General features: G+C 28.0%; 1 protein-coding gene across 2 annotated transcripts in view; it reads right to left on the bottom strand.

The window, feature by feature from the left end:
- LOC107447359 (zinc transporter foi) overlaps positions 1 to 15,829 on the bottom strand; it is a 44,529-nt gene that overhangs the window by 9,561 nt on the left and 19,139 nt on the right. For both annotated transcript variants that reach the window (XM_016062245.4, XM_071182432.2), the window contains 4 exons: positions 5,676 to 5,912; positions 2,836 to 2,973; positions 1,767 to 2,147; positions 254 to 423 (listed from right to left, as the gene is read on the bottom strand). In XM_016062245.4, the coding sequence (XP_015917731.1) occupies positions 254 to 423; positions 1,767 to 2,147; positions 2,836 to 2,973; positions 5,676 to 5,865 (879 nt within the window). In that variant the 5' untranslated portion in view covers positions 5,866 to 5,912. The remainder of the gene's footprint in view (positions 1 to 253; positions 424 to 1,766; positions 2,148 to 2,835; positions 2,974 to 5,675; positions 5,913 to 15,829) is intronic.

The following is a 15,829-nucleotide window of genomic DNA, read 5'->3' on the forward strand; positions in this document are numbered from 1 at the left end:
ACATTATTTTAAAATTCTTTTGAAGATCACATTTCATATAAACGAATAATCAGCAATAAAATGTGCTTAAAACTGGAATGTTAAAAATTTTGACTATCTCAATTTTTTTATCATATATATTTATAGATTTTATTAATTTTTTGTTTTTGTTTATATTTCATGTAAACTAATAATCCAAATCATGAAAATAAACATAAAATGTAAAGCGCTATTTACAATATAACATATAAAAGTGAAAATAATATTTAATTACATGAGGCATTAGATGAAGCAAACCATCACCGGAAAGACTACCCACAGCCAGTCCAACTAGAAATTGCAGCAGTGTGTGGTAAAACCACTTTTGCATGATAGGAATCACAGCGACACTAAACAAGCCACACAAACTTATTGCAACCACAGCCAAAGAAGCATATAACCAAACTAAAATAGAAATACAAATTAAGTGAAAAGCAGAAAACCAAAGTTTTATTTATTTGAATTTTCAATGGCATATTTAAATATTAATGATTAAGATTAAGATCATTTTTATTAAAATATTCTAACACTTTTTTGCCAATTTTTAGAAGTGAGTAGAAGATTAGAAGTCTCCAAAATGCATTACATTGTTTAAAACAAAGATTTAGTCCCTTTTTTTTACATACATAACACTGGGGTTAATGTTGAATGCTGATTCAACACTACCACACATATTGTTTTCTAACCTGGTCACTAATGAAATGCACAGTTTTTGTTTGCTCTAAATAAAATATTAAATTATAATTCAAAAATACATCAATATAACAATTATCAATATTTTATGAGATATAGACAATTGCTATATTTCATAAAAGAAACGTTTTTCTTGTTTTTTTCTTCTTAAATTCTTTGAAATTTCAAAACGCATTGTGGAAACTTTTGGTATCAGATGAAAAACTTTCATTTTATTTTTAATAACTGTACGTAGATACATAAATAACTAATATTTTTGGATAAAGTAAGTAGGTAAAATTAAAGAATGACTTCTAGGATTAAAATCTATAGATATAAAAAGCCAGCTTTTCATCCCTTCAATGGGTTGATAAATGAGTACCAAGCATGCTTGGGAACTAAACACTGGGGGTTCCGGGTTCGTCTCACCACCTAAATTGGAACATCTGCTCCTGCACCCCAGAGTCCTGGGTCAAAAAAACTGAGATGGGCACAGTAGCCCTTGGCCCTCTATGGGCTGTCGTGCCACTGAGTTCAGTAGATATAAAAAGCACCAAATAAAGAATTTAACCAATAAAATTCAATTACTATCTAATAAAAAACTTATGTTTTCAAAGGTTTTCTTCCTTTTGAAATTCAATCTATAAAAAAGGTTTTATATATTTTTTTAAAAAATTACACTGTTAAAAAAAAAAAATCGGTACTATCACTACTGTAAAAAAAAAAAGACCTATAAAATAGGGTTTAAAAAAACTAATTTATTAGGGTTTTTTTAATGAAAAAAAAACATTGCAGGGAAACTCTACTGTATTTAGTTTCATTAATTTATATGCAAGTTTTGTACTAGATTACTCATTATTACCGACAATATTCAAAAAATATTTTTTCAAAGAAATTGGGTATTGTGGACCATTGTTTATAGTGAACTTATTGCTATGTCTGCGGATCGTTCACTAAAGCAGGGTTTGACTGTATTTCATGAATTAGAATTAATGCAATAATTTTCTAAGTAAAAAACTAATATTTTTATAAAACAATTACTAAAATTGAATCAAAAGAAGAAGAAAAAAAAATACCTATTCCTTCAAGTTCAGGTGGAGCTGAGTGAGCATGCTGATGAAAATTGGATGCTTCATTTTCACTTTTAGTTTCCTCAGAATGTTCATGATGTTCGTGATCATGATCTTCATGATCATGACTATTCACACAAGGATTGATGGCACCTGTTTGGGTTGCTTTATCAGGTTTTTCATTTAGAGATGGCAACTGTGAGGAACCATCAAGATGCACACTTTCAGGATCTTCATAAGATTCTTCTGCATCATAGTCAAAGTCTGGATGGTTTTTCCGATCATTAGAATGGTCATGATCTGAATCGTTGTGTCGCCTGTGATGAGAACCGTCGTGTGGCGGTTTGGATCTCTTTTTGATTGAAGATTGCTCAAAATTACTTTTGCCTGAAAAAATAAAATCTAATAAAATTCTATGAAAGAAAAAAAGTATATTAGATAAGCATGGTTAAGAAAATAAGAATAACAGAACGACTTAAAACTAATTATTTTATCAGTAAAATAAGACATATACTATTACATATATGTCTTATATTAAATATACTAAGGGTATATATTAGGACAAGACAAATATTAGGGGTCATTCAAATATTACCTAAGCATATTTTTGGCAATTTTGGATGTCCCCTTCCCCTTGTCATAAAAAATAGGTAAGTCACAAACCACATTCAATGGTTGCATTAGAAACCCGATTTTTGCTTTAATTTTGACATTTACTGAGTAATCTAATTTTAGGATCAAATTCAAATAAAAGTAGCAACTTTGCATAGAACAAAATCTATATTTTAATTAAATTTAAAAAATTTCAAATAGAGGAATCTTGAGTTTAAATTCTGACCTCAAACTCTTTGAAGAAAATTTTATATGGTATTCCTTATTTTGCTTTTTTTTAAATATTTTGAAAAATAAAGAGATTTTTGTAATGCATAAGCATAGTTTATACTCCTTTTTTCCCCTTTATCAGACAACATAAGCACACCCTTGTTAGTTTTATTTTTCAGTAATATTTGAACGACCACTCTACAGGAGCTATTGGATTCATAAACTACTTTAAAATGACAAATTGATTTGTTACCATTGGAATATGCTTGTGGAAAATCTGTATCAGCAGATCTTCGTAGACGTTTGGAGAAACTTATTACAGATGATGATCCATCTTTATGGTGATCTAAAATTGAGTTTTCGTGGTGATGTTCAGAGTGAGAGTGGATATCTAAATAAGAAGTATGTAAAGAATAATTTTAGTCTGAATCAACAACAATAATCTGAATCACAAGAATAATCAACATCAATAATCTGAATCAACAAGAACAAAAAGAATTTATTGCTTTTAACTGGGTAATTAAAAGATGTTCGACTACTTAAAAAATCAATGAAAGAAAAAGGAGGGTGATAAAAATGTTTTGCTTAGTCTACCTGATATTAATTCTCAAAAAGGCTAAAAGTTAGTTTCAAAGTTTGTCAACAGATGGCAATGCTAATTGAAAAATTTTATAAAATAACAACATGGTACAGGTAAACATGGTAAAATAAACAGATGCTTGTGCAAATATTTCACTTAGAATGTTTTCTATCATGCAGTGCATTCTGCTGATGAACATTGAGGAAAATGTCAAAAATCATATGACAGCATTTATATTTACTTTTTCGGAGATTGCTTCTTAAAATCTTGGTAATTTTTAAACAACGGGTATTATACAGTTATTACTAATCATTCGGAAAAAATTATCAATTAAATTCACATAAACATTAAACAAATAAATAAATACCTAACTATGTTTTTAATTAATATTTTCAAATTTCATTCAATAAAACAGAAATTCAAAGCTACATTATGAGACTTCTTAAGTAGATATAGTAGTAATAATATAAAAATTTTAATGTCTTCCTAATTAAATAATTTCTTGGAGATTAAATTAAACATTAAATACAACATAATTATTGTAATTTAGTTTCCAAGTATAAAATTTTCAAAACCAACAAACTTTAATCTTATGACAATCCTGCTCAGAGAAAGTCACAAATCAATCTGCACTACATATATTTTGATATTTAACTGGTTAAATTATGTAAAAATAAATAAGTGTTAGATTACATAAACATAATAATAAAATAGAAATTCTAAAAGCTATGCTTCAAAAAAGCTAAAATAGAGAAAAGGATTAATTTCAGTCAAACCTACAACAAAAATCATACAAGACATTTTTTTTTTTTTCATTTTGCACCAGAGAATTGGCAGTGTTGATTGAAAATGATTACGAAAGTGATGCACGTTACGTTTTCCTCCTTAGGCTTGACAAAAATAAAATTATTTTCTCTTTTTTATTCCGTTAAAAAGAACACAGGTTTAAAGAAGATATTTAATTTCTTCCTTTTAATTTTATGTTTGTTAGTTTATTTGTGCTCAAAAATGATTAAAACTTTAAATAGCAACGCAATTGCGATGCATTTTGCTTATACATTTTAGGAAATAACTGCAACTTGTATTATAACAGAGATTCGGTTGAAATTCGAGCACTCTAGCTACTTGAAAAACAGTCGAAACTAGGATAAGAGATAAATTCTCTATGTCGATAATTTGGTGATAAAATGGCACGATAAACAATTGAAGCTTTTATTTTCATCAGAAACTTGGCTTTTCCTGAGATTTGAGTCAGAAAGTGGTCGCAATTTGGATTGCCTTTACTATTTTTAAATAAAATGATGATGAATTTTACTTGTAGCGGTCAGGAAACGATTCTATTTTTAAATAAAATGATGATAAATTCTACTTTTAGCTTTCAAGAAACGATTCTATTTGGCGGAAAAATGATGATAATTTCTATTTTTAGCAATCAGGAAACAATTCTATTTTATGATAAAATGATGATGAATTCTACTTGAAGCTATCAGTAAACGATTGAAAATTGCATTTTCGTCAAGCATCGTGGCTCTATTAGATATTTCAATGCTCTAGAACTAGATATATCGTTAGAAACCGATAAAAATTATGATTGCAAGGTTTTTCTCACGCAGACACGTTGACGAGTTAATATAAATATGTACGTATTAAAAAAAACATAAGGGCGCCGACGTTTTGGGAGGAGTTCCAACTTAACGTTACATTTTGTATGGCTACACAAAAACTGTAAGACTTAGGAACTTGAAATTACTAAGGTGTTTCGAGAAATGTACAAAGATTACAATGAAATAAAAAAAATAATAATCGATACTTAGTTTGAGTATTATTAACTGTAAAACTTGTAAGAAAAAATACCATGCGGGCAGCTCTACAGGCCGCAGGAATGCAACTACAGACTTAAAATTTGACATGATGAATGTGTTTGTTAAATAATAATGTTATATAAGAGGTTATCGTTACATGCCGTTTTCAAGTAAAATTACTTCTAATTTATTACTTTTTATTGTGTCGCGCATTCTATATTCCTAAGTTTAATTTTTCTTTTTCTTCAGGATTATTTTTCAAATCCAGGTATACTTTCATTTTGTTACGATTAATAATACATTGTTAAAATATTAAAAAAAATAATAATAATGTTTTATAAAACGTTTTTTAGGAAGAAAAAAAATTACACCGACTTTTTCTTTTTTTTTTTAAAAAAAAAAAGAAGAAAAAAAACAAGGAATAAGAAGCAACCACTGGGTTTGGTGAGCGGAACGAACGAGATGCGAAGGATCCTAGAGTAATAGAAATTTGTTAAACTACATAAAAATGAATAAGAAATTGTGGCGTAACTACCACTCTAAATATTAAATACCAATTCACTAGTATATAAAACATGTTAACGTAATTCTATCTACAGGTACCTTTTCGTAGATGAAGGTTGTCAAAATCGATAAATAAATCTCCTCAAAATAAATAAAATGCAAATGATGATAATTTTTTTTTATAAGAATGTTACAAATCTAATTCACCTGATGAGTTATGATGGTGATGAATAGTAATATCATCTGGTAACCTAGAATGATTGGAAAACTTGTGGTTATTTTCGTTGTCTGGATGTCCTACTTCATTTTGATACTTGTTGATAATTGCCCCATGACATGTCACAACAAGGAAGCAGATAAGAGTACTGGAAAAGCACATTATGTGATGAGGGTGCATAGCTTAGAGAAGAATCCTGGAGATCTGAAAACTCCCAATAACAAGGCCTGAAATACAAATGTTTAAATTATTAAACTTTAAAAAATAGGCCAACCTTAACTAAATGTAACATAAAGCAATTATAATTTTTTTTTAAATAATAAATCAATAAAGCAAACAATGGATTTTGGATTTGAAAATAACATCCTTTTTACAACAATTCAAGTTCTTATTTATTTTTTTTATTTTATTTTTATTAGTAAATATGTGTATGTGTTGAATTGATTGGGTAACTGAAAAATCCTGCTTTCAAATGTCGCCGATATTTCGTTATGCCCCAGACTTATTAAAAAAAGTCTCTAGTATTTTCTTAATTTTAGACTTATTAAATCAGCTCATTACAATTTAAGTAATCTGGACTAATGCTATTAATAATAAGTCTTCATTATTTTGGACTTATTGGACTTCATTATTTTGGAATAAATTAAGCTAACTGAACAAGGCATGATTTATTTTCGAATTAGACAAAAGATATATGGGCTCACTTAAATAATTCTAAAAATTTCAGGTTGTATTAGGAAGAACTGTAGACTTTCCAATGAGTCTCCTGCATTTTAAAATGACGGCGATTTTTGCAAAGAGCCAGATTATTCATTAACCCAACCCAAGACATGTGTAATTTTAGAAGTCAAACAATAAAGCTATATAACCAATATTATAGTACATAATTATAATTATATAATACTGATTTCTTGAGCATGCAGAAGATTGTCATTAATTTCGCAAAGTATTCTTATTGAGAATTAGTTTGTACAGCTTTAAAATACTCTAGACTGAAAAGAAATTAGGAATATCGGTTTAACATATTTATTATTCAAAATTAATTCTTATACTTCAAAATTAATTCTTATACTTATAATAAACTCGAAATTTGTAAAAATCTTCATTAAATATTATACATTTAATTACATTTAAACTGTTATTGCTAAATGTTTGAAATTTAGATTTAGAGAGATTAGTTAAGCTCTTTCAACTCGCATATAAAAAAGAAAGAAAGAATAAAAAATGATAAAGGGCAACATTTTCAGAGTTTATAATGTTGATATGTAGCAAAAATTAAAAATTTTTACTCAATGTAAATTACAACAAGGATAAGTTTCATAATTTGAATAAGATATGTACTTTTGCAAGTAGAATACATTTAATTTTACTTAGAAGAGTTAGAAAACTACTCTAAGTATCTAAAATAACGAAGATAAGGTTCATACGTTGGATTAGACGAACTAAAATGAAAGAATTGCAACAATAGACAATGAGAGACAAAATGATAGCTGTGGATCGAATTGAATTGTACACGATTTGAACTTCTTTGTTCTGTTTGAAATGAACTAATCCAGAGATTGTTTCAAAAAGGAAAATGAAACGCTAACACTGAGGGAAAAAGATTTAAGTGCCAATTTTTTAAGAATATTTCCATGATGCATTTTGGATTTACAGATTTTGGAGTGATTTAGGAAAATATTTTGTACAGTTTTGAAAAATTTCGAACAAGCTTCACGCTTTTGGAGCTATAGCTTTACACGACCTATAATTGGGTTACGATAGATTAATAGGAAAAAAAAATATTTGCCAAATCCCAAACCTTCTCAAATAGAAGCATAATATTTGGACAGCAATTCTAACATTTAAAATACGCTATATTTATTGTAAACAATAAATATAGCGTATTTTAAATGTTAGAATTGCTGTTTAGAGAATCTCTGCGCAGCCGTTTTAAATTTACTTTATGACATGGTCACCTTATTGCTGTTATAAAATATGTGGTCTCAGCACTGAACCCTGATGACTTAGCATTTTCAAACTGCACGTTGATCAAAAAGCACATCAGAAAATTAATACATTTCTAATTTTAAATCAACAATAATAAACTATTTCACAGCATTACAAAAACTTAAATATGGAAAATTAAAAAAACAAAAGTAAATAAGTTTTAAAAATAGAAAAGTTTCTGCGCTCACTCAAAAGTTACGTACAGCATACTAGATGTTTTATTTGTTGTTTTTACGCTAATTATCCGTTAATACGTCAAGCGCAAAATTGTGAAATAATTCATTTGTGAAATGCAAAATAGTTTAATTGGAATAATTCTGTTGAGAAGAATTTAATGGAGCATTTAATAGTGAAATGAATAACGAATTGACTAACTGAAAAAGGGCAACATTCTTATTTATTGAAAAATGCCTCGCATGAAAAGAAAAGGTTTTATGAAAATATATTCTCTATAGTTAACGAACGTTTATGCTTGACAAATATGAAAATTAAAACCTTTTTTATTAATTTTAACCAGAATATAAACTAGATACCGTAATTAATCAAAATAAGGTATTTACAAATAAATAATTTTAACAACAAGCTTAAAATAAAGATTTTTAGAATTTGAAGGAATCTGGTAAAGTTCTACTCATATTTTTGTCCATATCATTATAAATTTAATTTTCAATGCTTTAAAGGTGTATTATTTTACCCCGATTTTGAGTAAGAACATTTTAATGAGCTATAAAATAAATGAACTTCCTAAATTATCCGATTTTCGTTAAAACAAAAGCATGATGCAAAGCTAAAACGAAACAGACTTACAACGCTGTATAAAAATCGCAAACGAACAACACAAATTTCAGAACACAAAATTTCCTACTTACATCCGAGAATGGAAAAAAAAGAAATAGAGTTTCCAAAACAATGACTTTTATTTTTAAACTCTACTGTACTCCTGAATTTAAAGCACATAAAATCACTTCACACAAAACTATATACTAAAACAACATGTTATGATAAACTTCAACAAATTAATTAATAATACAATAAGGGACAACCCGCTGCGATTTCACGAAAAAAAATTCTTCTGTCAAAAAAAAAGATCACTATCTGTTCCGTTTATTCAGGTATTTTCGACTTAATGAGGTAAAATTACTTCATGTGACAAAAGAAAATGACGGGTATAAATACCGACAAAACATTCGACATGCAATAAGAAACGGGGGTGGCAATAGACAGACAAGGCCAAAAGATTGTACATCTTAGAAGGTCTGTGTCAATTGCAAATATTTCAATCAAAGAATTTTATAAAAACAGATGTTTGATTAGATGTTGGTACACAAAATTCTAATTTTATCTACAAAAGAAAAAAATGAATATGTTAATTAGGGTAAAATTAGAATAAGCCAAAACGATCGAGATATGAGAATTCGAAAAAAAATAATTACATTCTAAAATGATTAAGCACATTTAAAATGTCGCTAAAATAAACTATAAATCTTTTCATAACATTTTATAATTTTTAAGGAATTAGTAAACAAAACTACTTTTTCTAGAGGAGAAAAATCTACTTTTGTTTTCTAACATTGATTATAAACCTTAGAATGTGAATGTATAATTTTTATACAGGGTGTTTCGTAGTGTACTGCCTAAATATACTACTTTAGAATCGATGCCAAAAATTAAGTATAATAAAAATGTAAACACAATAGGGCCCGTAAATTAAGATTTGAACCTAGAAGCATCTAATGAATTATATAATGAAAGAAACTTTCTATAAAGGCCTGAAAATATCAAAACCTGTTTGATTGAGTAAGGAGTATGAGTCAAGTTGAGAGGCGATTTTTCGAAACACTACTAACTAGCAATAATGTTTTTAATCCTATCTTTATAACTAGTTATATGACACATTTCAATTGCGTTTCCCTTTTCTTAAATATTAATTTAAGACGCTTAATGAACACTTCTTTTTACATCATTTTACACAAGGATTCTAAAATTATGCTTGAAAGATGTTCATTACTATGTGGCGTAACTACCACTATAAATATTAAATACCGAATCATTAGTATATAAGACACATTAACTTGATTTTATCACGAGGTACCTTTTAAAAACCCATATTTGATGAGATTTTAATTTCTATTAGTGAAAGCTTGTCGAATAAGAGCAAACACTCCCCAAATTTTGTAGTTAAATTGCTACTTGAGTTGCGTAATTTATTTTAATTAACAGTAGTATGCTTTTCCCGCTGAGAATAGTTTTAATAATATATTTAGACTTCATTATTCTCTAGAAATAGAAAAAAAAATAGTTACAAATTTATTGCTAAAGCAATTTTGGGCATAAACCAGTCAAGGGGGTGGGGTTTAAAATAAAATACGACTCTTCATCTTACATTCATTCTATTTAAAGCGAAAAAAAAAATTTCTATGAATCTATAACTTAAAATATACAAACCAAAAAATTACTAAGATAAGGAAGTTAAAAATTAAGCAGCCTACAACAACGAAACTATAAAACAAAAATTCTATCACCCTTTTTATAAGTCCATGTTTTAATGTGTCCCAATAGTTAGAAAAAAAATTATAATGTTAGGTCTAAATAAAAGAAAAAAGAAAAGCACACGAAGCAAAACTAACGGATTACTAATTTGAACAAAAATGGATAGCCTGAAGTCTTTTTTTTTTGGGGGGGGGGGGGGATTAAGGGATACGATAAGTGAAACAGAAATGTAAAATTCGTGAAATTTACAATATAATTTAATAAAACGAAAGATCATAGAAATGCATCTCATAATTTACTAAGTACACATTCACCAAATATTAATAACCAATTCTGAAACGTTTTGTTAAATTCCACATTATGTTTCTTAAGGTGCATCTGAAACAATGCAATGTATATTATTTATAAAATATAGAATATTATTTAGTAAAAGATTGATTTCTTGAGAAGATAAATAAAGTAAAACAACGTAAGAAAAAGCACAAATCAAGGTATAGAACAGGAAATACTGTAACTTTGGTTCTAATAACAAGAACCTTTCTCAGCATCTAAACACAAAATGACAGTAGAAAAGTAACGAAAGAAATGCGATAATAATGTTGTTTATTATGGTTCGTTCTACAGTTTCTGGGGCTAATTAATCTCATACACCAAATTATTTTAATATATATTATTTATAAGATACAGATTATTATTTAGAAAAACGAAAGATCCTTAGAAAACATACTCTGGGGTATAAAATGGATAGAAATTATCCCATAATTTGCAACTTACATACTCAACATACAAAACTATTCATTAAACAATCAACTCATTAAAAGAAATTTTAATATAACTTCTGTTTGAGTTATGAAAAACTACTTACATCGGACCTTTCTGCATTTTGAAGAGAAGAATAAAGTATTCTTTGTTCCACCGAGTTGTCAGGTCGAAACAGTAAGCGCGAATGCTACTACTACTATCATAACCAATAGAAATCGCCTTTCACGCTTTTGTAAGGTGAGATTTGTAATTAATTACTTTTTTATAACAGAGAGAATAAGCACTTTATTAAGTGTCTTGTATGGGTTTCCCCGAATATAAGAACAATTAATTTCTATAATAGAAAAGAATGTTTTCATTATTGTATTATTCTGAAACTAATTTAAAGGAAAGTAACGACTAGATACTATTATTTATACTTTTTTAAATTTGAATAGTAATAGCCTGTGCATTTTTTTTAGTATAGTTAATTTCGAAACTTAGGAAATAGGTCAAAAATCGAAAGGTTAAGTACGAAATTAATTGAAGATACTAAGCTAATCTTCGTAGTGTGTTCTAACAATTTAACTAGCTATTTAATTACTAGATTTAAACTTAATTTAATTTCCGAAGTGTTACTTAAAATTCTGTCTCCCAAAAAAAATTGGAAGAATAGATGTGGAAGGGAATTTTTCTTGCATTTTTTTAAATATAGTTAATTTCAGAACTTGGGGAATATGTAAGTTAAAAATTAAACGGTTGAGTATGAAATTAATTGAAGGTACTAAGATTAATCTTCATAGTGTGTTCTAACAATTTAAAACTAGCAATTTATTAGATTAAAATTTAATTTATTTGCCGAAGTGTTATTTAAATGTGTGTTTCCCTAAAAACTGGAAGAATAGATGTGGAGGGGAATATTATAAGTGCAAAATTTATGATTTAAAATTCTTGTAACAAAAAAAAGTTTCAAATAATTATTTTAAAATCGGATTTTATTAAATTATCGGATTTTATTAACTAAAATTTAAAAACAATTAAAATCGGATTGGTTTGGTTAGGACGTCTCTTTACCTCGTCCCCCCCCCCCAAAAAAAAAGAGTTTTACTCGTGTTTCCATAGCAACAACCTCAGACTTACAGTCCAGCGTAGTTCTAGTGATAGCGTAACAGTATACTGAGGTGCACTTGAAAAATCAACATAAGCGACAAAAAACTTAAAATTGAGATATGACATATTTATATGATAACCTATCTATTGCAAATAAATTAATAAATAAATAAATAATAAAAAAAAATTTGTTTCATCAGTTTTTTTCCCTGATAAAAAATTAAAAAAAAAAAAAAACTATTTGTAGCATTGGCATAAAAGAAAATAGTTGTCAAGCCACTTTCCTCAAAATCTATAGTGAAGCACTTAAGTTGTTTTTTCAATTGCACAACAGTATATTGCAACCGCACATAACAAATTATGATGGTGTCAAGGTAATGATACTAAACTGTGCTATAAACTGCGCCTGATACAAAAATTTTAAAAAAATATAACAAAGAAATAAAACACATAGCGGAAATGCACCATAATTACCAACATGAGTCGTTTACACTATTATTATTCATTTACCTGTAAAAGGTACATTTCTGCCAGTTAAAACTTGGGTGATTTTTGAATTAATACAATTCCATTAATAATTAAATGAAACTTCCAGAAGTTGATAATAAACTCAGCTTAATTTTTGCTTCAATATACTTTTATCTATTTGTGCAACTGAAATATAATTAAAAGATCATTCACTTTTCCATTATTAATTCGCAGTGATTCAAATTTTCGTGAGAATCAGTCTCTAAGCAACGACTCCCAAATGGTGAAGGGTTCCACGGAAGATTTAAAGAGGTTCCGAAGGTTGACTTTTTTTTCGCAAGCACTTTTTTTTTTTTTTAACATTTTTGAAATCTATAATTACTTATAGATCCAATAAATATTCCATTATTTACTTATTATTTCGTTTGCCTTTACGCAATTATATTTAGAGTAAAATGCTAAAGAGAGAGATGCGAATTTTTTTTTAAAAAAATACATAATTTTTCTAACAATTATTAAAAAGGACATGTATTTATAAAAAATTGCAATAGTTTTATCAAAATAAAATAAATGAATTCTTTATTAAAGAAATGTATTTCTCTAATAACCATTTTCAAAGTTTATAGCAGTTTTTTTTATTTTATATAGCAATATAAAAGCAAATTTTTAGATAGACTAGATACATTTCCAAGACAGCGAATTAAACTGTCTAGCATAAAACCTAAATTAAGAATTCAGATTATTAATTATAAAACGATGGAAAAAAATTCATTCGACTTATTAGATATATAAAAGTCAAAATAAAGTAGTCTTTTAATGGTTAATACGTACACAACTGTCTTTATCTACTTTCTTGATTACTTAAGGTTCCGTAGAACAAATTAGGAACCTCTGCTCTAGGATACTTCACCCTTTTTAACGAAGGTTTTTAAAAATATATATTTAAATAAAACATTTCCAGAGTACTCTATATTGAGTGAATGATATAGTTAATTCTTGCGGTAATACCACCTAATCAATTTCCTGAATTATATCGTGTTTTTAAAGTACAGACTAAATGGAAATATTTCTGCTATTTATTGGAGAGCAAAAGAGAGAGAAAACTGACATTTCCTTGATAAGAAGAAAAATCAAATATGGAATATTTCGCATGTTTTGCGATTTTCCCCTTAATCAGTTTTCATGTAGATTAGGTTTGTTATAAAAAATACACGCCAATAACTTGGTAATAATTTGGCCATATTTGATAATTTTGCCAAATTTGGCTTAGGTTAAAGGAAATTTTTTTTTATAGTTAAAACTAATGTAGAATGATACTCATTTAACTAATTTTATTTTAAAAAAATGTAGTTTATACATGTGCAAACAATTTCTAGCTACTTTTAAAAAGTAATATTCGGTGCATGTTACAAAAAGTAAAGTTTTAAATCTAACATTTAATAATGAGCTATCACAGTGTAAAAACTGAGCGCAAATTTGCTTATTTAATTTCGATAATAAATTGTTTAAAATGCAGGTGAAAAAAATATATATAACTGAAATACTACCCTATGGATCCAATATATATATTCTTCGATATAGATAAGCCAAAAGAATTTGCTGGATAACTGATAGAAACTGCTATTTTATATGCATTTTTATAATATTTTTTGCACAATTTTTGTGTACAAAAATATACGTTTTTTTTTATTATTTATTCAATTTCATACATAGACTAACATAAGTATGTTGAAAATAATTTGTTTTTTTCTTCTTTTTTTTAAGTGTGAAATGTTTATTTTTATTCCCTTATCCTTTCTCAAAACGGGAGAGAAAAAACTACGAGACCTTGAATATTTTTTTTATTTAGTGTCTTTAGTTTCGCGACGATGTAATATTCGTAAATTCGAATTAAAAATTTCAAGGTTAGTGACTATTTACCTCAATATTATCTAACTTTACTCGTGTATTTACGAAGTTATGGTGCAAAAATACAACATGAAGATCAGTTAAGCAAGCAATATTGCTATCATGATATATTCGTCTGATGCAAGAGAAGAAAAACAAACTTTAATGTACTTCGAAAGTGATACGCTTCATGTATTTTTAATTTTTTGTGTAACAAATACAGAATTATTTTCTGCTCTTTAGTCCACTTCAAAAACATAGTTTTAAAAACCATTAATATATTATAAATTATTTTCGCTCTTTAAACATTTAATTGTTTTACCATATCCGAAAATCAGTCTCCAAATTGCTAAGTTTTTGAATAAATTGAGTTTATCTTATTCAAAATCTTGTCCATTACTTTCACCCCTGTCCCCATAGGGACAAACTAGTCTTTGTGGAGGACTTTTTGATGGAAACCCGCATTTGCGTTACATAGATAGAAAAACCATGAAAACATCCCACAAATAGCCTGACGGCAAGGGAATCTAACCCATAATTCATTTACCACTGAAGATATTTTACGTCAGCACTGAGAGCAGGGAGCAAAATTTGGGCCGATCAGTCGTCGCTGGGAGGCGAGCGCTCTATCCCCTAAGCCACCACGCCTCTAGCGTATATTGGATAGACTAAGCATACCCTTAAACTTAAAGAAAAAGAAAGATAAGTTCAAAATCATGATATTAAACGATCTTTCATCGTCCCAATTGGAATTCTAATAATAGATTTGAATTTTCTTCACCTAGAATCATTCAAGAGCAACATCCCTCTTTATCTATAAACTTTGACATCTGGAAAGAATATCTTGACTTTAAACAACTTAAAGAACATCAGACTTTGACATCTTGGATAGAAAATCTAGTCTCATTCAATTTCTGCAACATGTACCGCCGGGAGTTATCAAATCTCTATCCCAAGTCGGACCAAATGTCGATTGCAGTTCGTATTAAATAAATAAAAAATTACAACTGACTATCAAAATTTTAATGAAATATTAACAAGAATATATTTTGGTGGTATGTTTCTTCATATTTCCAATGAAATTGCTAAAAACTATTGCAGGGTAAGGGTGAGCTCGTAGCTGGAAATTAATCATGTACGTAAAACGCGTTGATTTGAAGAGAATCAATTACCAATACTGGCCCATCTCTTAACATGGCTGAGTTCTAGACCAGCAGTTCCCAATTTCTTTCAGCTATGGAACCCTAAATGCTAGATCTCTTTTCAGTAGAATCCCAACTGTATAAAAAAAATCGTTAGCAGCTGTGAATATACTAACCAAAAGAGACTAATTAGGATAGAATTAAGTCTTAAAATATGGTTAAATGTCAGGTTTTGAATTCCCACGAGCAGAACAGCTTACAGTTTAAGTTTATCTTTAGCGTATGAATAAGTTGAGATTGAATAATATAAACTGAAA

Source organism: Parasteatoda tepidariorum, chromosome 4, assembly GCF_982258835.1.
Source record: "Parasteatoda tepidariorum strain Cologne lab strain chromosome 4, Ptep-v5.0, whole genome shotgun sequence".
Classification (NCBI taxonomy): Eukaryota; Metazoa; Arthropoda; class Arachnida; order Araneae; family Theridiidae; genus Parasteatoda; species Parasteatoda tepidariorum.